Genomic DNA, 27883 nt, shown 5'->3' on the forward strand with positions numbered 1-27883 from the left:
ATTGTGTCTTGTCCTATCCTCAGAGGCTAAGGAGAATAATTTTTCTCACTCCTCGTAACACCCTTGTAAGTGCTTGAACGCTGCTATCATGTCTCCTATTAGCCCTCTCTTTTCCAGACTAAAACTTGATTCTTTCCTAGGTCATTTTTTCTAGACCTTTAGTCATTTTAGTTGCTCTTCTCTGTACCCTCTACAATTTCTCCACATCTTTCCTAAAATGTGGGGCCCCTGGGATTGATTTCTATGGCAATTAGGTACCTTTGAGGATTTAAGTCTTAATTCTGATTCTACATTCTTATCAGCTTAGGTGCTTTTGAAAATCCTGGTAGAGGCCTAGCCATATAGTTAGGCTGCTAAATACCTTCGAACAGCTGACCCTTAGAAATCTAAGGTTCATTGAAAGTCAGAGGGCTTCTAAGTCACTTAAGAGCATAAATCTGATTCTCAAAAGTCATGTAGGCATTTTTTTTGAAAACTGACCCCATGATCTTTGTGGCTGGGGCCCACCTTAACAAGCTGGATGGTCTCACAGCAGACAGTGAAAGTCGTCCCCACACCTAGCAAAACACTCCATCTAAATGTGTCATTGGGGAATTGTCCTACTGTACCTCAGGCCTCCCTGGAAACCGGGAAAGGGATGCTACACTATCACTTTAAAGCCAAAGACAAGGGTTTGAGTTCTCGCTCCCCTTCAGACTGAAGGAGCTTCCTTTGGGTATCACAGATGTTGGGCTGCAGTCATCCATCAGTGAGAGGAAACAACATTTGAAAGGTCACTTTTCCTTTAGCTCCAGGGAACCCACATGTTCTAGATGCAAGGTTGGAGCATAAAAACCTTCTGTCAATGAAAACAGCAGTGGCTGTGCCAGCCAAGCTTTCGCCTAAGGCCTCAGTCCTTCCACTTCATTAAATAAATAAATAAATAAATAAAAGAGGACTTTGACATCAAGATACATAGACTGTATTTTTAGACAAACTGTGTTTCCCACAACCACCTCTCTTCAGTTCCTGCACATTAATTTTCTCCATTCTCTCAGTGCGGATCAGGGCTGGTCAAGGGTTTAATTTTTTTTGAAAGGCTTGTTTCCAAACAATAAAAAGCAAAGTAAAACAAAATAAAATAAAATAGAAACCTGGCTCATCTCCACATTTTCTTACCTTCACACGCGTCTGGGAAATAGGGGGTCAGAGCTTGGATTTCAAGCATCTGGCACTCAGGTGAGCTTTTAAAAATATCAATATTTTGCAATTTCAAAGGGTATTTCACTTGTTAGTATGAAACTGTGTTGCATATGAAGCCTTCAGTGCAGAGGAGTGGCTCCTACAAGTGTTAACTGAATAACCTTAATGTTCATTCATCATCCAAACAGATCAGGATTTTTTGTTAGTGTGGTTGACTGGGTCTTTTTTTTCAACTTACATACTGAAGAGTTGCATACCTCCAGCAGTACCCTGGCTCACTGTGAAGCTCACGGATAGATGGACAGAGGACCTGTACTGCAAATCATGCATCTGGATGGAAAAAAAACCAAAGCAACATGTGCACTCAAAAGTGTTTTGTCGTTCAACTACAAAGGCTGGTCGGAAAACGGAAGAATTGGCATGACTACATCCTCTGGGCCAAGCCAGCTTGGATCTCCCAGAAAGCGATGTCTCTTTATTTTGTCTCCTCTCCAGTGCTGTAACTTCCAGGCAATTTTCTTTGCTCCCTCTCGCTGGTTTTATTGATTCCACTCAGCTCACAATTAGCAAATAAATGCATGTAGCCTGTGTGATCATATTCCCCGTGAGACACTTTCCTTGAAGCCAACTTAGTAAGACATTCCCTTGCTGGAGGAAAGACAAAAATAAGAGCCATGGTGTGTGAACTTGTTGTAGCGTACAGCAGGGTCACCCATCTTCAGCGTACAGCTGCTAGGAGCTGCATTTGACTGACAGCTCTTTAAAACAAACAAAGATGTCAGCAAGCCAAAGGAAGCTGCAGCAAGATTTTTGTCTCTGTTTCATCAACCCTCAGTCACTCGCCGTGCTCCATTACTCATGCAACAAAAGCTGTTTTCCTTCTCTCCTTGTGGTTTGAAACAGCATCCACAACACTGATCTTTTTAGGGACAGGAATTCTGCCTGCACCCCCCTATCACCAACACGGCAGCCTTAGTAGTTCATGTCAGCAATGGAGACTCCAGTTTTCTGGGCGTACATCAGGGCCCAGAGCGGTTGTCTGTCTCCTGTTCGAAATGTTTTCCTTTCTAGTGAAAACTGCACAGGATGGACTAGGTGCACGGATGGGTTTCTTCACCTGGAGATGTCTTTTTATCTGCACCGTGAAGCAATGCATTAAATAAGTATAACAAAGCCAGTCTCACGAGAGTGAACTGTTTGGGTTCACAGTAGTTGCTGACAACTACCAGGCAGTTGGTAACCAATGGTGTTGAAAAGGGCTTTAGAGTGGTTCTGTTGCTTGTGGGGGTGGGGCGCTCTGAGCCAGACAGTGCCACAGGGTTCTCAGAAGTGCTTTTAGAGATGGGGCATCCAATGTGAGCCACATTCAGGCAGGTGCCGGAGTGGTGCAAAGTAGATGTCTCGTAGCAGAGTATCTGGGCTAAGAGGCAGTAAAGTGGAGCCCTGGGCGCAAGGCAGAGTGGGTGATTACAGTGTGCTGTTTGGACCACACATCAAGAAGACATGGCCATGGGCTGGCCCCGAGGCAGCATCCAGGGAAGTGGGTGCACAAGCAATGAAAGGGGCTGGTGGTGACACAAAGGAGGTGACAGTGACACATACCATGCAACCCAAAGCATCTAGTTCTAGAAAGCAGCCTGCCTCCTCCCTAAGGAGGTTCCCATCCAGCCCAGCACCACAGGAGGGTGGATCACAACCAACACCGGCATCCTCTTAGCGAGGCCGAGACACTGGTTCACAAAGGAGCTGCAGCTAGTGAATAGTGAGGATGTTACACTACCTGTCCTGCATCCCACTCCACCCCTGAGCCAGGTCAGTGCCTTACTGCTGATCAACCAGCCCTTCAGTGGGTAAGAACCATGATTTCGCTAGACCTTCTGAACAGAGCCATGGCTGGTGCAGTCTAGTATCCTACAGGTGCAGCCTCAGGGGAGCTGGAAGGATGCCCTTGTCAACTGCAGGCCTTGTGTTTGGAGCCTCCTCACAAAGGGGAGACCAGGAAGGGGCCTGTTGGCTCTATCTTCTGGTCATGCTGTAACATCACCCTTATGCGCTCTTGGCTGTTGCAGTGGGGTTGGGGGCTGTTGTGTTGTACCCAGAGATGACTGCATGTGGATGAAAGGGTTCTGCAATATACTGGTCCTTGTTCGCACTGTGCTTTTTGGGTCCTTCTGTTTGAAAGACGCCATAAGGCTGGGAGACAGGAAGGCAGCATCCGGCTGAATGCATTACCAGTTGTCTCCAAAGGTCACTGTCATTCTGCTTTCCCCTCCTTGAGCCCCTTGAAATGGCAGTATGAGTGAGGGATTTGCCAGTAACAGTCAGCTGACATTGTGCCCAGATGGCAGGTGTAGGTGTCTCTGCTTGGCCAGGAAACATCAGTGGTGGTGCTGAAAGGATAGCGCCGGTTCTGCACTGAACTCTAGCCTACCGACTGACCCTTTGGAGCATGGATGCTGCACATAATGTAGGCCAAATAGAACCATGTTGTATTTACACCGGCAGAGCCCGGCACTGCTTTGTACCTGTAGCTTCAGGAAGCAGCAGGTTGGCAAGTGGAAAAGACCTGTTTGGTCAATCATAAAATTTGACCATATGCTTTGTTTACACACTCCCCACCCTCTGCCAGATTTGGTGTTCAGGTCTGGGGGGTTTTGGTCTGGCCCAGCTATAGATTTCTTCTTCTCACCAACCCTACCAGTGTTTGATGACCTGGCCCAGCTAAACTAAGAACTGCCGCCGCATCACCAAATGCCCTAGAGAACAAAGACAGACCAGAGAAGCACCCAACATTCTTCTGCCTGCTTCTGAGCACTTGGACTTGTGGCGTTAGCGTTTCACCAGCCCTCACTAGGTCGTTCCGCTGCTTGCACAGATGTCAAGTGCACAGCCCTACAATGCCATTCTCAATGGGCTGTAACTAGTAATAGGGGCCATTGCTGAATGTACCAACAGAGAGCATCCTGCCCCAGCCCCCAGACCGAAGCCCCCTTGGGCTTTGTGTAGACTCAGCTCTGGGGTCAAACATTAGCTCAGCCCAATCTTTTTAGAGTGGGTCAAGCCAGTCCTTTCGCCTAAACTTTGGGGGAAGCTGAGCTCCAGATACAAGCACAGTCCCTGTGCACCAGTCCTAGCAGCAGCATGTGCTTCCCCTTGGCAGGCAAGAGTCTTGTGCAATAAAACTAGGGACTTTGGGCTCCAGCTCTAGCCCACACCTCTGAGCTGACTCCCAGCTCGTCTTCCTTCCGCCTTCAGCTTTTCCAGCTGGCTGGTGGTGTTGGCACCGGCAGCCAATCAATTTGCAGCCTCAGCAGACAAAATCGCGCCTGGGCAGCGAAGTACTAATAAGGCAGCAATCCCAGATGGCATCAGGACCACCTGGGAGGCATGGGAATGGCCAGGCTTCCTGGGCGACTGGCAGACACTCAGTGCCTCACCGAGCAAGACTTTAATCTGGAGCTCAGACCTTGTTGATTTAAACCCGCACTGACATACGCTGGGTGCAGACTACCACTCTCTTGCCAGGCACAGCAGCGAGCATCACGAGGGGAGGGGTTTGGTTTGCAGCTACTCCCCTCCCATTACACAACCGCCTCCGCTATCATGCAGAGACCTTTTCCTTTCTTAATGCACAATGGGGGGGGGAGGGATACAACACCCCAGACCAGCTCCTGCTCCACGCTTGGCGTTGCTGCAGCCAGGCTGAGACCAGCTGCTCCATACCCTCCTGTGGACCCCAGATTACAAGTGGCGGCAGATGAAACTGCTGCTGCTTGGTGAAGGCTGAAATGGCCCCGTTTCGGCCACCACATTGTTGGTGCTGTGCACAGGTGGGGCAGATGTTGTCAGCAGCGTGGCAGGAGGCATTGAGTGGCAGGGGGCAGTGCAGAGATGTGGGGAGTCAGCTGGTAACCTCCAGGCATCCTTTGCTGTTCTGGACGGTGGAGTGGCGGGGTCTGCTCTGGAAGGGCTGGGACCAGTTTCTAAATCAGTTGCATAGCACCTACGCTGCTGCCTGGCATTGACCGCACCAGACCAGGGCCACAGAGCAGGGCTGGGATTTAGGGCTCAATCACCCCCAGTCGAAGAACCCCCCCCTCCCCACCCCCCATCATGCAGGAAGTGGCCTGTCTGCTCTGGGCTCAGCTGCAGCTAGCGTGGAGGGCACACTGCACAGATCAGGCTATCCATCTGCCAGTGCAGGATGGGCCCATGCAAGACTGGGCCAAAGCATGTCCCCTGCGTGCCGGCGCGCTGGAGCAGGTGCAAGGGCTGGAATGCTGCGCCAAGAGCACAGCTCTTTCCAAACTCATGTCGTCCAGCCAGCTGGAGCAAACTGGCCGAGAGGGAGGGCAGGAGCATGAGGATGTTGTTCTGTTAATACTGGCTGATGGCCTCGGTTAGTAATGGGGAGGCTGTCCTAGGCTGGACTCCCTTCCAGCCACCTGGGCTCGTCGCAGCTGGTCGGTGTAACCCCAGGTGTGCGCGTGCTCCTGGGAAGCCCCGGCGGGAGAGATGCTAAATCCTGCTTCCTTCCGAATGGGGATGGGCTGAGCTCACAGGAGATGCCGGACACTTAACTCAGCTGCTAAATGCAGCCGGTAAGAGCCTCCCAATGGGGAAATCTGGTCTTGGGCAGGCAGGGCTGCTTGCAAGTGCTGCCTTACTCAGAACCTCCTTAGCCTGGGCTGAGACTCTGTCCTGGAAAACGGGCTACTTCAAGCTGCCCCCTCCCGTGGGCTCAGGCTGCTCTGTGCTGACACACACTGATTTCCTTGGACCCACCCAGCTCCTGCTACAGCTAATCCCCAAAAGGTGTGGGCATATCACATCCTGGCACCCTCCCGCCCCGGCTTTGTGCCAGCTCCTCTGGCCTTGAACTGCACCCACCACATCTTCCATCTTGCCGTGGCCAGGCCTTCTCCAGCTCCACCGCTCCTTTACTCCCCTGGACAGCTGCACCCCTTTGCTAGTCTAGGGCAGAGCCTCTGTGAACCACCGCCTGTCCATGTGCGGTGGGGTGGCTAGAGGTACACACCCAGCAGGACCATGTTCACGTCACGTGTGACACGGTCCATGTCTGGAATGACACAGGATGTGGAGCCACGAGTCCAGCTCATGCAGACCGGCAGGGCCGCCTCTGGAACAGCATTCACCTCACATTCGCACTCACCTGCAAGGCAAAGGCAACATACCCCTCAAAAAGCTACACAAAGGGTTGCCAGTTAAGACAACCCTCCAGCGCCAGTTCTCCAGCCACAGGAATCCCACTGCTGGCTCGCTCCCAGCCTGGTAACAGCCCTGCCCTTCCCCAGGGCTGGTCTCACGCCCAGCCTAGCAGCCCTGGCTGCTGAGGCACATCCTGGCCCCACGCTTGTCCTGTGAGTGTTGGGCCCCTCAGACACCCCATAAGAGCTCGGGATTTGCACCCAGCTGGCCCACAGCCCAACTGAGAGCAGCTCTGGCAGGGGAGTCACTGGCAGATTTGATGTGGGGTCACACAGTGCCTCAGCTCACATGATGAACTCCCTGGGCCCCAGGAGCAGCCTGCACCTGGCACCAGGAACAGCAGTGACTTGCAGTGCCACGCTCTTCAGGAGATGTTTTGGGTTCGATGGGGGTCTTTGACACTCCCATTGTAGGAGTGGGGCCAGGCCTTCTGCATGGGCCTAGCTCACCCTGTTGCGTATCGCCACTCGCACAAGCAGGGTAAGCGCGCCGGGGCCACCTAGCGGCGCGCCACCTGCTCAAATGGTGGGGGGGGCGGTGCTGCAGTTGGCCACCAAGGGCTCTAGACCTTGCTGTGCTGGAGGTGAGCGTGAGACTCGCGTCTGCCACGGCTCAGCGGCGTGGTGCTGCGCTAGCGCCTGGGGAAGGCCGCGGGGGCCAGGCACCGGCTAACACAGCAGTTTTGCCAAATGTTGAAAATAGTTTTCATTGCACAGGCCTGGCCAGCTCTGTCCAAGGAAAATAAGGGTTCCGGTTGGTTTATTTCCCCCCTTTCTTCTCTCCCTGTGGCTTTAGGGGGAAGGGGAGCACTTTGTCACCATGGCTACCTTCATGACTTCAGGCAAACATGACCCCAGTTTACTTTCTCTTTTATTTATTGTTTTAAAGTTCATAATGAGTGTCAAATCCCCCAGTGAGGCAAACATGGCAACGGTTACCATCATAGCTGCGCTTGGAAGATGGAGCCTGGAGCGCAGAGTTCAGGATGCCCAGGAACATGTGAGAGAAAATTTGGATGGGTCCCTCTTGCCACAAGACCCATGAATAACTCTCACCTGAGCCTGCACTCAGCCCCCGCTTCCCACCGCCCACCCCCTGTGGTGGAACAGATGGGCTTTGAATAATGGAGACGGGCCGGTACAGAGGGAGTCACAGCACAGAACTCCCCACTGAGCTGTCTGAAGGCAGGATAGTCCAATATGGAGCACAGCCCAGGCCACTCAGGCTTCTGCCTTGGAGGTCAGAGCGTCCTGGCAGGGGCCTGCTATACGACTGTCAGAAGTACTGATGGGCAGCACTGAGCTAGGGTAAATGAAGCATAGCTCCACTGAGCCCATCTGAGCGGTGCAGATCCACAGGCGTGAAGGAGCTCTCAGCCCACGGCCCTAACCCATTGCACGTGCCCGGTGGTATGCCCCTCGGCAAACAAACCGATGGCTTAGCGGGGGAGATCGGCACTGATGGAAATGAGCCCACACGATGGTCACAGACGGCGCTGGCTTGTTCCAGTGCTCATCTCAAGGGGCGACATCTGTCCAGGTGCCACCTCCCCATGGCTAAAACACCGCAAACTGGAGGCCGGGCTGGGAGCGGCGGGCGGGACGGCTGTGAGTTCTCAGCTTGGGATATTGATGCCTTTCTCCACCTTCTCCTCCTGGTGGTGGGCTCCCGGTGGCCCCCCGCCCCACCTTGATCCAGGGCCCTTTAATTGTCTCTCTCAGTTAGGCATGAGCCTGTTCCATCTGGCTGAACCCTCCACTGAGCCCCCAAGCTCCTCTCACTCTCTGTACCAACTACTGCCCTAGACAGTCACACTGACTAGTGATGGGAGAGCCAGAAGGGCAGGGAAGGGTGGGGAGCTGGGCACTGGCACCTGGTCTGTGCTGTACAACAGCTGTGATGATGCTACTGCGCTGGCTGCTGCATCAGCGTGGCAGGAAGGCACTTTTCACAGCTTTGCTCTTGCAGGTCAGCTTGCTGTGTGAGTGGCAGCTCTCACGGCTCCACAGGTGCTGGGCGGGTAGCGGCTTTAATTCTATAGTCTCAGCTCTTGGTTCCCAGCATGGCTCCTGAACTGCTGGCCCTGCAGCCAGATGCTCTGTGGTTTTGCCCAGGGAGACAACTTCTCTCAAAGCGTTTCAGTCCCATGCCTCCTCCCTGCTTTGCTGGGGTCACGCCTGCAGGGTGGGACTGGTTCGCATGGTTGGCATCAGTGCCTAGACAGCCTGCACAGCAGTGACTTAGCTTGGACTAGAGCGGGACTTTTGAAACATGGCCTTTGGTTCACGGGGATTTGACTTGAGACAATAGCTCATTTCACTTGTGGCCACCACAAAGTTGTATAACCTTTGCCTGCTCCCTACAGAGGCTGGTCACCAGCGGCAAAGGGTCCCGGTCTCAGCTGCTTTACAAGGCAGTGTTAAAAGCAGCCCTCAATGCCTTTCCTTTCCTCTTCTTCTTCCAGCTGTGCAGATCCACATCCTCAAAGCTGACAAAGCTGGTGACTGGTGGAAGTTCACTGTCAACATCGTCTCTGTGTACAAGCAGGGGACCAATCGGATACGGCGGGGAGACCAGATCCTGTGGATCCGCTCCAAGGACGTAGCCTGCAAATGCCCGAAAATCAAGCCCATGAAGAAGTACTTGCTGCTGGGCAATGATGAAGACTCGCCGGACCAGAATGGGATCGTAGCGGACAAGAGCAGCTTGGTGATACAGTGGAGGGACACGTGGGCTCGGAGGCTCAGGAAGTTCCAGCAGCGGGAGAAGAAGGGGAAGTGTAAGAAAGCCTAACAGAAAAAGTGGCGGCAGAGCGTGAGCGCAAGAGAGAGACTGTGCATGCAGCTTTGCGTAGAACCTGGAGCAGATAGGGATTGGGATTAGGGATTTTGTGAAGGAACTCACTTTGCAGTTTGTGTGTCGGGGGGGCGGGTGGGTTGGGTCATAGGGGAATCACTTCTGTGGGGCTGCCAAGTTCACGCCTCACAGTACAGAAAACAAAAAAGTCACAGACACAGCAAAGAAACCGTTGCACCATGAGGCTGGTTCGGGGCCTGCGCCGCCTCGATCACCACAGCACCAATGCTTGTTCAGTTACCAGGTCCCAGGGTCCCCTGGCTTATTTCGCCCCTTTGTGTCAACAAGATCACAGACACCAAACTGCCTTTAAACTGCTAACGCCTGCTAGTTCCAAAGCCTAGAGACAGGAACACTCGCCCCTGTAAGAGACTAACCCATGTGAATGCTGGAAGTTAACTCCCCTAGCCTGGAATCACATTTTCTCAGCTTAGGTGGAACAAGACAGTTATTTTAGGGGAACTAATTAGAAACTGATCACTGAGGGCACATTTGAGGCTCAATTAATACTGGTTACTTGAACGGTCTTCAGTAAAATAGAGTTCTAATAATCACTTGCCTGCTGTACAGTAGAAGAGACAGGGCTAGCGTTTCAAGGGTGGACATGTGTGATGGTGCTTGTGCTCACACAACAGTGCACTTCTTGCACGGCTTGTGGCGCAGCCCTAGTCAGTGTTGTACACATGCACCTATGGTGGAAAGCACGGCTCAGCTACGCCTGATGGAGTCAACCCAGATTTTCGGTGAAGAGTGTTTCGATGCCTGCTGGTTAGCACAATACATGCACTGAATCACACTGCGGTACACATGCGTCCACGCCCCCTGCCCCCCGCCCCAGCTGACAATCCTCAGTGTCGTGGTTAATAATCCAGGTCACCTTTGTCAATGGTCCATCGTCACTGTGTTACACCCCGAAAGGGGCGGAGACAGGGTTAACCTTTGCGGAAGTGCCTGAGAGCGGTTGGTGCCCAGGCTTTGCTTGGAGAAGGCCATTAAGTGCACCTAGATGCATTGGAGAAGACCACCACACCTTATGCTGGAGCACGGCCACCTCTGAGATGTCTTTCCAAAGTCTTTATTGGCAGTAGCTGCTCCTTCTACCCAACTGGCCCTCTACAATCCACTGTGTCTTCCCTGAGCCCACCCCTTGCTGCCCCTCCAGTCTTTACATGGTACTCAGAAGGCCCCACTAAGACAACAGCTGGAATATCACATGGGGGTGTTAATTCCTGCCCTTGAGAGTCCTCCTATGTCCCTGACACAGCCGGCCACCTGTCCTCTCAGTTCCTACCCCAGGACTGAAGAGAGGGGGAGACGTCTGTTAAGCATCAGGCTGAGCCGGACTTTTTTGGAGATTTGATTTTTTTTTTTGCTATGGCAGCAAACATTGCATTGCTTCCAACCTCTGATTCGCCCCTGTGGTCTGGGGCCAGCTCAGAGGCCTATGTAGGACCTCAGCCCCCAGCCTGATGTAAACGATGCATAGCCCTGTGCCCAGGAAAACATGAGCCAAAGTTATAGGCAAAAGGCTCTACCCACTTTAGCTGCTGTAGAACCAACTCTTTCCAAAGCAGGACAAAAAAAATCTGCCAATACAAATGAGAGCAGCGCTGTAGTCTGCAGTCAATAGCGGTCAATTCTTCTAGGAAGAGGCTGTGCTGTACTCTCACCTGGCTTCCACAGGCACCAGATATTTATGACACTATCACTGCTTTCTTCATGGTGGAGAGCTTGGGCAGAGCAGTGCAGCTTGTGTTTGAGGGGCTTAGCTCCGCTGTAGAGCCTGGGGCAGGTCTGCTTTGTTAAAGCCACAATGCCCATTTTTCCTACGAACCTGAAGTGGAAGCTAAGCAGAGGGCAGGTGCTCTGCACTCACACGCAGCTTATAAAAGCACCTGCTTGTAAAACAACGAACAAGAGGGCTGGGGAGCTTGGGTACTCCATTCAGACAAACTCTAGCATGCCCATACCACCCCCCCACCACAAAAAAAAACATTAGAACCTCCCTGATCCTTTTCCTATTAGAAAACTTGGAAACATCCAATTTAGGACATTTTTCCAGCAGTTTTCCCTTGTTTTATAGCAATTGACAATATTTATATAATGACATAAATGACCCTAAAGTGAGCAGGAATGTAAATAGGTGTAAAATGGAGAGGCGCCCAGGGAAAGGCAGAGTGGCTTGGGATGTTGAAATTCCTGGCTGGGCTGGGGAAAGCCGCTCCTCTGAGCTTGTCCAACCCATGTGTGAATTACAAGGCTTCTCTAAAGCGTGTTTAGTTGTGAGCTGAGCAAATACGCAGAGCGCACCCCAGAGGTGAGTTTGCAGCGTAAGCAAGTATTTCACTCCTTGGGCAAACGGATCGAAAAGGACTGGGCTAATTAACAGCTCTCGAGAGCCTGCGCTGGCTCCGAGATCTGTCTGGCTGTGCTCCCTGGTTCCCACGCGGTCTGTACACTCCTGTTGTGGGACGTTCCTTGGTGCAGCTGCACCAGCCGAGTCCCAGACCCTTGCAGCTGCCAGCCACTCCATGCGCTACAGCTTTATGCCCAGCTTAGGAACCTCTTCAAAAAAATCCCATTATTTAGGAGCGTGCTAGGCAGCCGCCATGTTGTCTTATGTGGCTGCTCTGCTGATCATCCGAAAGCTCAATCAACGAGGTTTTATAACTGACCCCTGGGTGTTGGGAGAGGCCCAACTCCTATTGAATTTCAGTGGCACGGGGACACTGTCTGGGGCCTTTTAGAACCTCAGCCCCAAAGTCTGCGTTCAGCACAACATCAAAGCACAGGTCTCTGCCCCAGTCTCTGAGATGTGGGGACCCAGGCTGTTGAGAGGCACGTTCCCTAGGCTCATGCTTCCAAATGCATTGAATGGCAGCAGGGGCCCTTGGGGCAGCAGCGTTGCGTCCCAAGAGGACGTGTTGCATTCACCACCGTGACTCGCCATAGAATGGCAGACATCTCCCACCATCTGGCTTTTTGGTGCTAGTAACATTAGCCCATACCCTAGCACAGTTTTCAAAATGAAAAAGCAACCTCCCACCCCGCTAACTCCTGCCTTGGACAGTTTTGGAAGAACCCCATAAGAACAGGCAGAAAATGTTCATTCCGCCAGCAGGACATTTAGACACTGAAAAGCTGCAAAGGACCATGGGTACTCCAGACAGTAAAAAGAAATGAAAGGAAAAAGAAAACCAATAAGATTGTTTGCATAGTTAGTAGCAAACGGGAGCGCAGACATTTGATTAACCAGAAGTGTAATACTGGAGATGTTTTTAAAACAACCCCTTTCCCCTGCCCCACACACACGTGCTGCAAGCCTTGTAAGAAATACAATCAGCTTAGTTTTTAATTTTTGTGCTTACCAGAAAGTCTGAGGGGCTTGTTTGGCTTTGCCCCCCAGCTATCAGGTATCCCCCTTATCTGTGCACATGATGCCCAGAGAAAATACAAAACATGGGTAACAGTCTCTATCACCGCTGGGTAAAGTGAGGCAAAATAATCACGTTGGGGGACGGAGGGTTTCCTACAGGCATCTGCTTCCTCTCTGAGCATAACCTGCCTTAGACTTAATTAGGCCAGGGTTTTACCACTTGGGTAACAGCTTCTGTGGTGCGCTTGCTCCTCAGAAGAAGCCTGAACTCTTCATTTGGAGGTAGCCAATATGGCAGCCCCACATCACAGTCAGCATGGAATTTATACCCACCTCCAACAAGCAGATCGGTGGCTGATCAGGTCGACCCAGCTGGTCCAAGGGCTGAGGCGAATTAAATTTCACACTAGCCTGCTCCCCCTGGAAACTGAGTGCCTCCTCAGAATGTCTCACTGAAAGGAAAACCTTCCCATGTACTACAGGTGAAAGTCCCAAAGGCTCACCCTGGCCAAGGTGAGAGAAGCCAGCTTGGAGGGGGTGCAGGGGGAGGAGGAAGGGCTTCCAGAGAGACTTCTACCCCAGCAGCTGCTAGTGAGGGTCACACACAAGTGTGGAGCATTATGGAAACCTGAGTCACGCAAAAATACGTAAGGAAGTGTAATGTGGACTCTGTAACAGGGCAAAAGGACAGCAGTGCTGACAAAGTGATTCTGGACAGCAGCTGAAATGCCAAAACAATCCCTCAGCCGTAGCAGCCAACTAAAATTGTTTCGTTTGCGTTTTCCTCATTTGGTGTCGCCCCCCCCTGCTCCTCACCCACCTTTTCTCCTGTTACACAGACCTGGCAGAAAAAAACCTGTGTTTTGTTATTTTTATTATCTCTGTTAATATCTTGAATTGTAAATGTTGTTTAGTTATGACCATTACATACTGTTTTGAGCAATGTTTCTTTACAATGCATACTAATATATTATGGTTATTATATATGAATATATTTAATGAACGTGAAAAAGTTGTGGATTTTCTTATTTTTTTTCCCAAGTTGTCTTTTTTTGTTTTGTTAGATGACTGTAACTGAACCAGAAGGAGCTTGTAACTGTTCAGCACCCACTTGGTAGAACTAAAGTCAGAATCCAGTTGAATAAACTCTTGTAAACTGTACTTGTCTTGAGCCAGTCTCTTTAGCTACGCTGAGATTAAAGGGGCACTAACTCTGTGTGATACAGGCCTGAACTCAGAAGGTGCTGGGCCATATCAGCGCTTAAAAGACTTGGGATCAGCCTGCTGGATTGGGTACTGGCTTTGGGCATTCCCTAGCATGCTGAGCAATCAAGACTTCAAGGACGGGTGCTGAGGGAGAAGCAAAAAGGCTAAAAGAAAACAGCTTGGCTCCTGTGCAGGCAAGTGACAAACTGCAGGTGGGAACTTAGAGCTGGTGAAAGTTGCCAGGTTTCCAGCTGTTTAGGAAAGTGCCCTGGTCCAAACCTGGCACAGCTAACTTTCCATCACTGCAACCTCCCAGGCCTTCGCCTGGCCTGGGCAGCAACTCCCAACAGCACTGAGTTACATAGCTTCTCCTTGAGGATGCCCGCGATGGTCCGAATGAATGCCGGTGATGGTCATTTCCATGACAGGGAATCCTGCTCAGTGTAGCAGTTGGGAGGTCTCCGAGTATCCCATGAGCTGGGAGGGATTGATGGAGTTGGATGGGTTTTGGTGGGCAACTTATGATCTTGTGCCCCATTAGCAATTCCTGAGTCATTCTGCATGACTCCACCCTGCTCCCAGGCATTTCCAACTGCAGACAGTTCTGTGCATGTGGGAACTGACGGACCACTGGAGAAATCTCTTCTCACGGTGCAGGCAGGGCTAGGACTCCTTAGGACTTGTCCTGTTCCTGGCCAGAGCAGCAGCACCAGAAGTAAATCAAGAAAAGCCCAGAACCACCGCAAGGGCCAGCCTTAATATGATGATTTACTCCCTTCGCTTATTTCCCCTCCAGTCATTCCTCCCCTCCTCCTGGGGACAATTTGCAAGATGTACTTCTGCACCCTCCACATTCTGCAGCAGTTCTGCTAGCCTCATAGCATTTCAGGTTAGGTCTCTGAGGAGCTGGGGGTTTCGAACATGATGGCAAAATCTGAGGCAAACTTCTCTGAAGACATGGAGAAAGGCAGCCTGTGAAAAAGGTGGAAGAATGGCCAAGGAACACGCGTCCTTTGGAATTCCGCCCAGGTTCATTTCAAGAGCAACTTGTTTGAAAGCTGCAATCTCCTCACCAGTTTCAAAGCTCTCAAGACGTCAGCCATTACGGACGGCGCACACCCATGAGCATGATTTCCTACCAGCCAGCCTTCCTCAGCAAGAACAAACACAACTTGGCTAGCTAAGCAGAGTGGAGTGTTGTTTTGGGGGGGGGGGGGGGGGGCGGATTTCTAGACAGCCAAATTCCATGCGAGGGAATAGCCCAGGCAAAGATCCTGTGAACTGCAGAGAGGTCATGCTGAGTGACCCACACCGTCTCTTCTAGTCCTTAATGTCTGTGATAATTTATTAGTTTAAAAACATCTTGGAGGTCAGCGAGCTCAGATCTTTATAGCAGAGGCATATGGGTCAAACAGGCTGCCACCTCGGAAAGCTCGCTTGAAGCTTTAAAGAAGTGAAAATAGATTTACCAGGCTTTCCCTGCTCTTAGCTGAGGGTCTGTGAAGGAGAAACAATGGCGACTGTGAGAACTAGGGGAAATGAGCTTCTTCCCAACTAAAGAGTGGATGCACACAGCCTAAGACCCTGCCTGGGCCTTCTGTCCCCCGCCCTCAGCACAAACCTCAGAACCAGTCAGTAGTGTCCATGGAGGTTGGCCTTTGGGCTCTGAGGGGGAAGTGAAAAGCACAAAGTCGTCCCTTCAAAGATGTGCATCTACAGGGCCAGGGATAAGTGGCGTTTGGCTCTGGGATGTGAATTCTGGCCCGACCCGCTTGGTGCCGAATGAAATTACCCTTCTAGGAACAGCAACAGCTACTGCTGAATCAGCGGAGTGCTGCATGAACAAGCAGTAAGAAAGGTAAGCGAGAGGTCTAACAGCTCTTAGGGCTCATTTATTCTGAGCACAGAGACGGACATAAATACCTTTCCTAACGGACTTACTGTACAGCAGAACACTGGAGAACGTGCACCTTGCATTTTGTCCCACTCTGCCTCTTAGCAGACAGAAAATTAATATTGGAACATGTGAAGAAAGAAAACTACTTTAACTCCAAAGCACATGCTCAGGCATCAGAGAATGTGAGAATCAAATCACCAGGAAACGATCAAAGCAGGGGAGCCATGCACTGGCAAAGTAAACGCTCCACACAGAACTGTAATGAGGGATACGTTCACATCACCCTCTGAAAGCCAGCCACAACTCGTCTGGAAGGATGAGCCATGTAGGATCTGGCACAGGCGGAAGAAAGGGAACTTTGTCTGCTTCACAATTGGACTCTGTGAGAGCAGTTCCAGTGGTCCATACTCATGAGTCATGCCAGCCTTCCTCCACTGTAACTCAGCAGCAGATGGACGAATCAGGAGAGTCCTCTCCCCTCTAAAAGTTGTGTGGCACCAGCACATCCAGGAGCCATGTGAGTGACTCGTCTAGGATTAGCATGCCAACCAAAATTAACAACATACAACTCTGCATAAACTGCAGGGTTACGGGATGCCAGATCTACCTGCAACCAAAGCTAGTGACAGGTAATAGAAATCCCCTTTTGAGCAGCGAGAGCCACCAGCAAGCTCTATACTCCCACATGCTAGACAGCAATGCCAATGCGCCAGAGAAAGGAAACCAACCCTCATCCAGGTTACTAGAGAGTGGCTCAGAAAGCTGTTTCTCCCCCCCATACCCCACCTCTGCCTCAGAACACAGGTACAGAGTGGATGGGCCTTCGGGGAACTTGGCTATAAACCTCTTCCTTTGTAGTCACCAGTCTCACCACCCTGACCTGCCCAGGAAGCAGCCAGACTCTTTGTTTCAGACAACCAAAGTGGGTGAGGGAATAATATTTATTGGATCAATTTCTATTGCCAAGAGAGATGCTTCTGAGTCAGGGTGAAGAAGAGCTGTGTGTGGCTTGAAAGCTTCTCTATCTCTTTCTTGCCAACAGAAGATACTACCTCTCCCACCTAGTGTCTCCAACATCCCGGGACAAGCACAGCTACAACTACACTGATGGTCTAAGACTTTTCTGACAAGGACAAAGAATCTCTTCTTGACGATGCTTCCCGCCAGAAGCCCAGGCCTTCGGAGACGCTTGGCTTTCTTGTGCTGCTTCCCGGGAGGGACCATTTAGTGGAGCTCAGTGTTTTCATCCCTTCAAGGTAAACATTCAGGGCTTGACCACACAAGTGAACACAGGGCCCTTTGCTTATGTTTCAAGCTGTCACAGAAGAAAAGGCAAATCCCCACCCCTATCTTTGCCAACCTGGTGAGAAGCCTAGAGATGAGCTCCTGAGGACCGAGGCTTTATTTGCCAGGGTACATGTTAGAGCAGCTGACTCAGTCTGCCAGGATGCCAAGTTTCTGAGCCATGGGAGCCCAGGGATTCTTTTCCTTTTCAGGCTGGGCAAGGCATGAGCAGGGCTGCTCAGCATACCAATTCATGCCTCAAACCCAAGGTGGGCTCTTTTACTCTCAGGATTTTTAGGGCAGAAACGTACTTCATGATAATCTAGTCTGACCTCCTGTGTAACAGACCGAAGATCATCAACTAGTAATTTCTCCTTCATGCCCATAACTTCCAGGTGAGCTTGACAACCTTGATTTAAAGTTGTCAGGTGATGGAGATGCCAGTGTAAGGTGTTCCAATGGTTTACGTGCCCGTGCTATTAAAAATCTGTCTCTTATTTCTAGTTGGCATGTATTTAAAACCAAATTTGTAACTATGTGGAACTGCATTGGCTTTACTGCTACGGGACCTTCGAGGCATTGGTTTCCAATTCTTAAAGTTCTAGCTGTAGTCATGGTCCTGGCTTGTTATGGGCGACCTTTCTGCCCATGCACCACTAACTACCCTGCTTTGGTTCATCCTCCCGTAACATGCATTCCTGGGAGACTGGAGACACAGGTTCCCAGCTGCAAGATAAGCTCCCATCAGCCACCAGACTCACCGCATCTCAACACAAGTGGACAATGCAAGGTGTATTGAGCATGAGCCTGATCATATGGCCCTTTGATGGAGATGATGGTGGTTGGCTTATGATGGGCTGACATGGCTCCATACAGGGAGTGCGGTGGCCTCGGTGGCTACTCTGGCCAATTTAAATGTGTTGCTTCATTTTAGTGAGTGTCACATGCCCCAATGCCACAGCAATCCGCTCACAAAATTCATTAAATAGAATAAACTGAAAACGGACTGGACTCCGACTGATTGCACTTTGCACACTTCAGTTCTGCTCACTTGCAGGCAGTAATGAAACCAGCCCCTTGTTTATTTTAGCCTTCCCTTCCCAAAGAGCAGTAAAACAGAAAAGGTTTCCATATACTACATGAAAGCTCTGCCAAATCCACTTGTCTCTTTTTTAAATAAAATTCCTCACCCGCATGCCCTGTTTAATGTTATTTAAAGGGCAAATCTAAGAACCTCTGTTAAATATTTCAGCTATAAAACCTCAGTGGTTCTCCTCCTTCCTTACGCCCCAGAATCTTTCTCCCTACCCCAAATACAACAAATCAAAAGATGGCTTTTGAAAGAACAGACTCAGAATGTTGCACAGAACATTAGAACAATTTATTCTGATCAAGTGTAACCAGAGAATTCAAATAAAACCTTAATTCCCATCCACAAACAGCAGCTTTAATTCAAAGTCAGGTTCTTCATGTTCCTTAACAGAATTTTTTCACGTGTAGGAGATCTTAAATGCAACTTGAAACACCACAATTAGTTGTTTTCAGCTGGAGTGGCTGGGTTTAAAAGCTCCACTTGTACTGGAAAAAAGTCAAGTAATAAAGTCATTGAGAAATTCCTGCAAAATGTGCAGTGCTCAAACAGCGAACTGCCTTGTCCACCAGCTGTTTGGATATCAAGTGTCTTTCCAAGTGACAACAAGCAAACAGACAGGACCTCTAGGCCTGAAAACAATGTTGACTTAATCAACCCTTCAGATCTTTTAAGATGAGAATTTACTGTTCAGAGCACAAGGTATTTTTCACTCTCTGCTACACTGCTGTGAGAACAAGAAGTCCTATGGCACCTTATGGACTAACAGATATTTTGGAGCATGAGCTTTCGTGGGCAAAGACCCACTTCATCAGATGCATGAGTGGGGCTGGGGGTAAGGGTGGTTTCAGAGCGGTATTTAAAGAGCGGGGTCCCAGTAAGAGGGAGGGCCAGAGAAGGGACCCCACTCCTTAAATACCCCTCTGAAACCACTCCCCCACTCATGCATCTGATGAAGTGGGTCTTTGCCCACGAAAGCTCATGCTCCAAAATATCTGTTAGTCCATAAGGTGTCACAAGACTTCTTGTTGTTCTCGAAGCGACAGACTAACACGGCTCCCTCACTGATACTACACGGCTGTGTTTATCTCACCAAGTTAACACTCACTTCATGGTTTGTTCACCTGAACTATTGATGCATACCTGCCTCCCATAACACCTGCATTCCCTGCTTTAGCCACTCATATACTGAAACATCAACAAGGAGTGTGACAGCTCAGGCTATGCAGAGCTGACTGGAAAACAAATCCTCTGTCCCATGGAAAAAAAGATTAGTTTCATTGCAGCTCAATCAAAATTGGTTTGATTTTGACCTTTCTTTTCTATTTTATTGTATGTAAAACAGTGCATTTTGGAATGAAGTGTCTTTATGAAATAACTCTTCTAGAGTCATTCAGCTTCCCCAGTTACTCATGCACTACAAAAAAAACCCCACCACAATTAGTACCACAATGTCCTGGTGTGATTGGCTTACGGAGTCTTAAGGTTTCGGGCTGGGTTGAGGCACAATGACAGAAGCTGCTGTGGGGGAAACTTAATGGTATCTAGTTCTTCTAGAGTGATTTGTACCCATATATCTCAAAGTGCTTTGACAAAGAAGTCGTTATTCCCATTACACAGGTGGAAAAACAGAGGCATGGGGTAAGGACTTGTGCAAGGTTAGTCAATGGCCCAGTGGCAGAGCTTGGGCAAGGACCCTGGTCCCTTAAGTCCCACCCCAGTGCTTTACATCAGGTTTGCACTGTGGCTCCTCACAGCACTGGCTTGTGGGAGGTAAGATTTTGATTGTTAGTGTCAACAATTAAATTCATCTCTCTAAATGCACGTATCCTATTTCAAAGAAGAAGCATGAGTACTAGATTGGAGGTGGGAAAAAAACATTAAAAAGTACAGAAACAATTTCAAATTAAACTGAAAGTCTAAGGCATCAGTTTCTTTTTCTTCCCAAATCAAACGCCAGGAAACAAATGAAAGACATTATTGGAAACAACAAACACGCCAGTAAAAAGTGGCATATGAACGTATCAGCTTTTATTCAGTTATATTATTGCTCTATCAGTTCTGACAATTAAGTTGGCCCATAAAATAATGAATTATGAGAACAAAAATGAGCATTACATACTTTATTATTTTAATACTTCCAATATTTTCCTTTGCATTTTTAAACAGTTATGAAAAGCTACAAAAGAAAGCTGTGCCGATCTCTGGTCTTGAGACTCGTCCATTCACTCTGTCGGGTCTTCCAGTTAGTTGGGGTAGCTAGTTGCCCTCTGAGAATGTTAGAATACCATTAGCAGAAAGACTCTTTCCCCACTTCTGCGCACACGGTGTGCAGTGCTTTCTGACGGTCTCCACCCGATGGCTGGAAAGACCCCACTGCTGTTTGCATTTCTATCTGTGCAGACCTACACAGTAAATCTCTCACATCAGCCAAAGATTTCCTCACACTGTTAGCAAGGTACATCTGAGTTCCGATAGCCTGATCTGGCCTCATCACCAAGCTTTTCATTCTCGTGCTGTGCCTGTGCTGACCCTCCATGTTCACCGAAATTTAGTATAAATCAGTTTTTTTATAACACTCACTTCTTCATAAGATGCAAAATCTTGATACCAAAGATCAACATTTAGTGACAGAGAGGGAACTCCCTGTAGACAACACACTATGGAGGAGCAGCATACAGTGTATTAAATGCTTGGAACTACTGATCTCCCAGCAACAGGGGCTGAGAGTCAGTAGCACTGAAGGGTAAATCTCAAAGCTGCATCTGAAGAACAAAATCCAGGAAGGAATTTTCAAGTGTGCCAAACTAGCCCCAGCCCTCTGGCTGTGCACTGTGTGCAGAGATTGTTGCTCGTTGGACACAACTTCATTCTAATACAGAGTTTATTTAAGACACAAAATGTGTTCGCAATAGAGTTGTTCACAGCCCGTGTATTGTCCAACTCAGCTGCTGCTAAGCGGCATCTCTGATGGTCCCCGCATGTGTATTAGTGTGCTGGCCAGACGGCAACCACAGCTATTGCAATCAGCAACAACACAATCACCACCAACATCCCTGAAACAGACAAAGCAAAATTAAGTTACTACCTTCATCTTACCTGGAAGATTTTTTTTTAAAAAGAAAACTGTCTTTTTGAATCCTTCACTTCACCTTGAACAACAGAGTGGGTCAGAAACTCGGCTACCCAAAAGTTTTCAATTCTAACTGAAGCTAGATCCATACATGTTAATATATACATAGCAATCTGACCACAAAATCTATTATAAAAGGGTAGTTTGCTTAAAGCTATGAGGACTAATACTGTACATTTGATTTCTGCTTGTCTCCCCAGGATACAAAGGAGGAGAGGAACAAAACAAACCAGAAATTAAAAAGAAAATAATCGCGCCAAAAATGACAGTAGACATTTACAAGCTCCGGCCATGAGTCTCTCAAAGCTCTGCCATATTCACAATACAGACTAATTGAAAACTTGAGTGAAAAGGATAGTGGGTTTCCCACACCATGTTTTGTGGTCTTTTGCTAAACGAAGCTAACTCTGCTGGAGTACCCTCTAACCTCCAAAGCATAAGGGAGAGAACCTGCTGGCTCCCCACTCCCCTGCCAACACTGAAATACAAGCTTTACATCTTGCAAATGGAGAGGATCATTGCAAGTTTTGGTAATAAACCCTTCTCCTTCCTAAACTATGACAAGTCCCCCAGCATTACAACACCTGGCAAAACCTCCTAGATAACTACACAACATCCTATGCATTTCACTCAACAGAATGCCACCCTGGCTTCCCCTCCAATTAACCATCTTTGAGTTATTAAACAGACACTCTTATTTTAAACTTCCACTCTAAAGTAGCCCCTTCAGAGCTGGGTGAACCATAAGAGGGCTCAAAGTGTGGAAAAAATGTCCCTTCCATTTGGTCTGCTAACAGATGACTATTACTCAACCACTTGCAATATTTACAAGTCCAGCTCATAGCAATTAAAAAGGATGTATTAAAATAAGCTTCTTTTTCCAAACTGGAAAAGGATATTAGGCACGGCTCTTCATAAATAGTGTCATGTTTTCTGTGCAGAAACTGTTTCTACGCCAGTGGGCCATATTTTTTTCCAATGAAATGGGGTTGCCATCAACTTTATTTTTTACCTGAATTTAGAACCAGTACCGCTGGGACGACCTCATCCAGTCAATATCTTCTAGCACTAGACAAGGTTTTGGCTCTACCTAATAAAGTTGTTGTTTGTTTCAATTAACACACCTTAGAAGCCTTTATTAGTGTGCTTCAACATAAACAAGCCAACCACTGCAGTGAGTCAAACATGTTTAATTTGGCCTAATTCTGGTTTTTGGTCATCAACTCTTGCTCTAATTGGGAAGCTCGTGGAATAATCGTAAATCTCAGAGTCGATAACAGACTGCTTCAAGCACTGCTGGTGCTGCACGGAAAACCACGCTGAGCGAGAACTTCAAAGGAGCCAGTGGGCATAAGGCACCAAAACTCTCAGGTATGGTCTATACTAGGCAAGGAAGTCAATTGTAGATAAGCAATTCTAGCCATGGCAATTGTATAGCTAGAATCGACTTATCTGCAATCAACTTCCCTGACCGTCTTCACAGAGGGAAGTCGATGGGAGAGTTTCTTCCATCAACTTCTCTTACTCCTCACGATATTGAGGAGTATAGGGTAAACTGCTGACCCCAGATAATTCCATTTTTCACATCTCTGCCAGGCACATGAAATCAAACTCTGGAAGATTGACCCTGACCGGGTTGATCTTCAGTGTAGTCTAGATATGCCCTCTGTTACGTTCAAAGGGGCATGAATTTAATTTTCTTAAGCGCCTCATAAATATCTGCTTCTGCTGCTTATCTGTACCTGACCTCAAGATTCCTCTCACCGTCCTGTTTATTTAGGCAGCAACCAATGACCATGTTCCTGAGCATTGCTATTTCATGGGAAGAATAAGCCCCAGGGCCAGATGAATGTTTAATATCCCTGGTACCAACTAGCACAGAGGAGGAAAATGAAAGCAAGATATCTTTGCAGAGTAGCTGGCAAACTGCGCCATTCCCAACAATTTCTACGTGACCTCTGCTATCTGTAAATTGAATTGTTCCATGAAAATTACTTGCCATACCCCATCCCTCCCATCCCTTTGTGATAAGAACAAATAGTCCTATTGGTCTCACGTAGCACAGCGTACCCAAAAGTCTCAGCTTGCCTCAAGAGACTGCAGGTTGGATTGGAGACATATGGACCTTAGACAGGTAGCTCAGCTCTTCCCTGGCCAGTCCTACTGGGTTCCTCCATCTCCAGAGGCTCAGAAGATCCAACCGTCTCCCACTGACAGAGGTGGTGAGACAAAGCTGGCTGAAACAATAGCAAAGTACTCAGGTGACATGTGAATATCACCTCTGTGCACGACATATAAGCCTCCCAGCTCTCCCCACAGTAGACAATGCCAACTTTTTGAGTAAGAGCAGCTGTTGAGACCTAAACCCAGGCAAACCCTGCAGAGAAGTCAGCAAAGAGAGAGAAGAGGTTCACAACTTCTCTCTGCAACAGCCCCCATGGTCAAGAGCATCTGCCTTCAAATTGCAAGCTGATCCACAGAGTTGTGGTCTTCTGGACTGTCTCGATGCAGCTGGAAATGCCAAACAGCCAGGAAGCCAGATGTGTAATGGACTAAAAGATGGTAACCCAGCCTCCTGACTCACCACTGCCCTGGGGAGCTATTCACTTGTTACCATCAGCCTTGATTACAGCAACGCCCATCAAGTATTGGAGCCAAATGCTCTGAGAAAGCTCCAGCTGGCACAAAACACTCTAACTTATCAACTGAGCCACACACGTTGTCACTGACATATCACCTTGGTGCTCTGCCATATACACTAGCTGCTCACATTATAGAGACCCTTGGTACATTCAAAATTCTCTTACAGTGTTAGCTCTAAGTAGCTAAGAGAACACTTCTTCCTCCAAAACCATCATCTCCCATGGCAGCAGGGCATCACCGAAGCCATGAGACTGTCAACAACCAGTTTCATAAGTGCAGGAGACAGACCTATGGGGGAGCTGGACTTAAATTCTGAAATTCATCGCTGGAAGGTGAAGAGAGCTGCTTCACTGTGTATAGAACTAAATACCAAACTCTTCTCATCTTTCCCCCTTTCCCTCAGTAACCACCCCTGCAACACTCTCAGCTAACAGCCATCAAGTCCACCTAAGCTACGCTGACTTGTGCCCAGTGAGGTTCTGGCCCATAATCAGAGAACCTGCTCCCACGAGAACTATGAGAGAGTTTGATGTTACGTGTTATTTGCAGTTCTGGACAGGCACTGACAACTTGTCTACACCATGCATTGGTCCACATGAGAGGGCGGTAAATTCTAGAATGCACTGCTATGCCATACACAAATTGTAACCTGCCGGCACATGTTCCAAGTGCCTTAGTACCCGTTAATGTAGATATTTCAGTGACTGATGCTAAACATGAGCACTGCTAAGTAAAGAGATGGATTTGTTTTTCCTTTATTAAAGAAGGAGGAATGGTGTATTTAACTGAAAAATTTCCCTTGGAAACTTGTACTTTGATCATTAACTTTCAAACGTATCCAATGAAATTTAGAATATGATACATTTTTAACCAGGTTTGAAATCCATTTCAATTTTTAAATTTCACTGTGCATTTTGGATTTCTCTCTCTGATGGCATGGTTAGAGTAAACAATGTTGTTGATATTGAGAAGAAATAAGGCACATGATTATAGTGTCATACTTCAGCTGTCCAATATGATTTTGCAGAAAAAGTTTGAGGGCGAAAATCCTCAACGAAGTTTTGATAAAAGTGAATTCAGAGGTTTTGCCATTAAGAGACAACTGAGATTGGTTTCTTGGAAAATACTCTACAGGTGTAAATTAGTAATGATACAAACTAAAATTACATAGACCATACTCTTCTTTGACAACTCCCAGGAAAGGCTGTTTATCAACAGAATTATTACACAGCAGAATTTCAGGAAAGTAGAGGATGAATAAAAATGTTATGACACAATAGGAGAAATAACAACAAATTTAAAACAAAGTGCAGTACAACACCAGCAGCATAGCATGGTGAAAAACAATTAGTTTAGATTTTTATGAGAAACTGGTATAAATAAAGTTAGGAGTTTTATTTCAAAAACACAGAAGTCAGAAGTAGATGGCCACACAGGATGTGCCTCATCAGCAAATAGTTTTAAGCCTATATGGAGCAGACAATCACACAGATATGGATTTATTAAGTTGTTTTGTGCCCATGAAATTGAAAATGTAACATGGTTTCATAAATAATGCTCAGTGACGCCATTTGCTGGTAAATAAGCACTCTAGATTCTCTGCTTGTTGGGCTTTTCTTGCTTCAGTACTGTGAAGGGTAAACATGCCATCACTAAGGAACATCTCAAAGAAAGTTCACAAGGAACAAACTCAGTGATGAGGTAAGCAGAACTTACAGAGAATGGAAGAAACAACAGATGCATGTATGAATAGTATGGGAAATGGTGATGCAGACCTTCCTTTAACAAGCTCACAAAGAGGAGAAGGTGAGAAATGCAAGTTGCATATGCATATGATCAATGGAACAAATCAGCAATCAAGAACCCCTGGAGAATGACCAGCTCTTTTGTAGTTCCAGAGTCCAACTAGTTTGGGATATGCATGCTGCTGAAAGCTAGCCAATCCTGGTGATGTAAGGAATCCAGAATGCTCTCTCTCAACAGGCCTTCTGTCTGAATCTTACTGACATTAGCAAGGAGAAATGCTTTGCTACAAGGATAAGCTTCTGAATTTCCATCAAAAGAGGAGCTTCAGTTGTACTTTGGCCAGCACACAACCTGGACTGGCCAGGGTACTCCCCCATCCAACGGTAGCTAGGAGATGAACATGATCTTGCCTCAGAAGATCTGGGAAGAGCAGTATAGGAGACAGGAGCTTCCAGAGACATGTCCCAAAGGGATGGTGTACCAGCGTTGGCAGGACCAGGCTGGTGCTATCAATATGACCTGAGCTCATTCCCTCTGTATCTTGAGTACCACCTTGTGAAAACACAGTATGGGCAGAAAGGCTTATAGGAGACAACGTCCCTATGGGGGGAGGTGTTCCAGCCCAGGTTGTGATTTTGGAAGGAGTAGCACTGCTGATACTGCCTCTGCTATTGCACAGCAAATAGGTCTATCAGGGGAGGATGAAGGTATCAGTTGTGGCTGTGACTTAGCCAGCTGAGGTGGTCTGCCATTTCATTCTGTACCTGGAAGGTATGGTGATTGCAGGAGTATTGAATGTTCTGTCCCCAAACTCCACACCTTGAGGGCTTCCAGGCACAGAGGAAAAGAGCACGCACCTCCATGTGTTGATACAGAACACTGGCCTGGTGTTGTCAGTCATAACTGATGCACACGATACAGTTAAATACACTCGGAAGACTTAGCATGCTAGGTGCACTGAGTTCGGCTTTCTGATGCTGATGTGGAGAGCTGGGGCCATCTGAGACCATACCCCTTGAGCCCTGTGGTCCCCTGGGTGTGCTCCTCATCCCAGGACTGAGGTATTCATCATCAGTGTCAGGAAAGGTTGAGGACTGGTAAAGGGAGCTCTTGAGTGTACCTCTTGAGGGCTGAGACACCAGAGGAGGGAGTTGAGGACTGGGAGAGGTAGTACAGTCACAGTCCTATCCAATCTGTCCCAGGCTGGCCAATTCACTGATGCTAACCATGACTGGACTGGTTGGAGCATGAGTCTAGTGTGCTGTACCATGTAGGTACAGGCTGCCATATGCCCTAGAAGCTTCAGGCAGTTCCTTTGCGGCAGCGGTGGTGGGAAACTATCCAAGGCCATGGAAAATATCAGTCAGGGTGTGAAACCTCATTTCCGACATGTATGTCCTGGACTGGATCCAGGCCAGTACAGCCCTTATGAACTCTGTCCTCTGGGTGGGGGACAGAGTTGATTTCACTTCGTTTCGAAGAAGAGACCCAGGTTTTCGAAGGTGGGTCTGATAAATCTGACCTGAGCTTCCACTTGGATTCTGGCATGACCCAGTCATTGAAGTATAGGCACTGCTGTAACTAGTGCCTGTGCAAGAACGCAGCAACAACAGCCACGCACTTGGTGAAGACTTGAGGCACTGCTGACAGGCTGAATGGAAGGACTGTAAACTGGTAGTGGGTGACTGTCCATCACAAAGCTGAGATTCTCCTTAGGGGACTGAGTAATTTTGATACGAAAATATGCATCCTCCAAGCTGAGAGTAGCACACCAGTCTGCTGGATCCAGTATGGGGATGATGGCAGCCAAAGAGACCATGCAGAACTGGAGTTTCTTCACAAGCTTGTTGAGTTCTTGCTGGTCCAGGATGAGCCTTATGCCATGTTTGGCTTGTGTGTACCCTCAGCCTTATGCTCCCAAGGAACCTCCTCTACTGCCCCTAAAGATAGGAGCAACTGCATCTCCCAGACAAGGAGTTGCTCATGAGAAGGGTCCCTGAAAAGGGATGAGGAAGAAGGGTGGAAGAGCAGGAGAGCACAGAACTGGATGGAGCAACCCTTCTCTACCCTGTGGAACACCCCACAGTTCGAGGTGATATGGGACCACACAAGATAGAAAGGGGATAGTTGGGCAGAGGTAAGGTTGGTTCGATACAGTTGAGGATCTGCTGTGCTATGTTTGATCACACAACCAAAAGGCCTATTTCTGGCCTGAGGGAAGCTTGGATTGGCCAGAGCCCT

The 27883-nt window shown here is 48.4% G+C and overlaps 2 protein-coding genes across 5 annotated transcripts in view; one reads left to right on the top strand and one right to left on the bottom strand.

Annotated features, from left to right (window-relative positions):
• The window catches only part of NTN1 (netrin 1), a 142249-nt gene extending 128453 nt beyond the window's left edge, over positions 1–13796 (top strand). The window contains exon 7 of one of the 2 annotated variants that reach the window (XM_075014739.1): positions 8876–13796. In XM_075014739.1, coding sequence (XP_074870840.1) covers positions 8876–9204 — 329 coding nt within the window. In that variant the 3' untranslated portion in view covers positions 9205–13796. Of the gene's footprint in view, positions 1–1429; positions 1522–8875 lie in introns of those variants that run through there. The other variant, XM_075014740.1, reaches the window with a different exon arrangement.
• Positions 13797–18481: 4685 nt separating this feature from the next.
• STX8 (syntaxin 8) overlaps positions 18482–27883 on the bottom strand; it is a 142652-nt gene continuing 133250 nt past the window's right edge. Inside the window, exon 8 of one of the 3 annotated variants that reach the window (XM_075014563.1) lies at positions 18482–18608. In XM_075014563.1, the coding sequence (XP_074870664.1) occupies positions 18562–18608 (47 nt within the window). In that variant the 3' untranslated portion in view covers positions 18482–18561. Of the gene's footprint in view, positions 18609–20112; positions 21177–27883 lie in introns of those variants that run through there. The other 2 variants (XM_075014560.1, XM_075014561.1) reach the window with 2 other exon arrangements.

This window comes from Carettochelys insculpta, chromosome 20 (genome assembly GCF_033958435.1).
Source record: "Carettochelys insculpta isolate YL-2023 chromosome 20, ASM3395843v1, whole genome shotgun sequence".
NCBI classification, from domain to species: Eukaryota; Metazoa; Chordata; order Testudines; family Carettochelyidae; genus Carettochelys; species Carettochelys insculpta.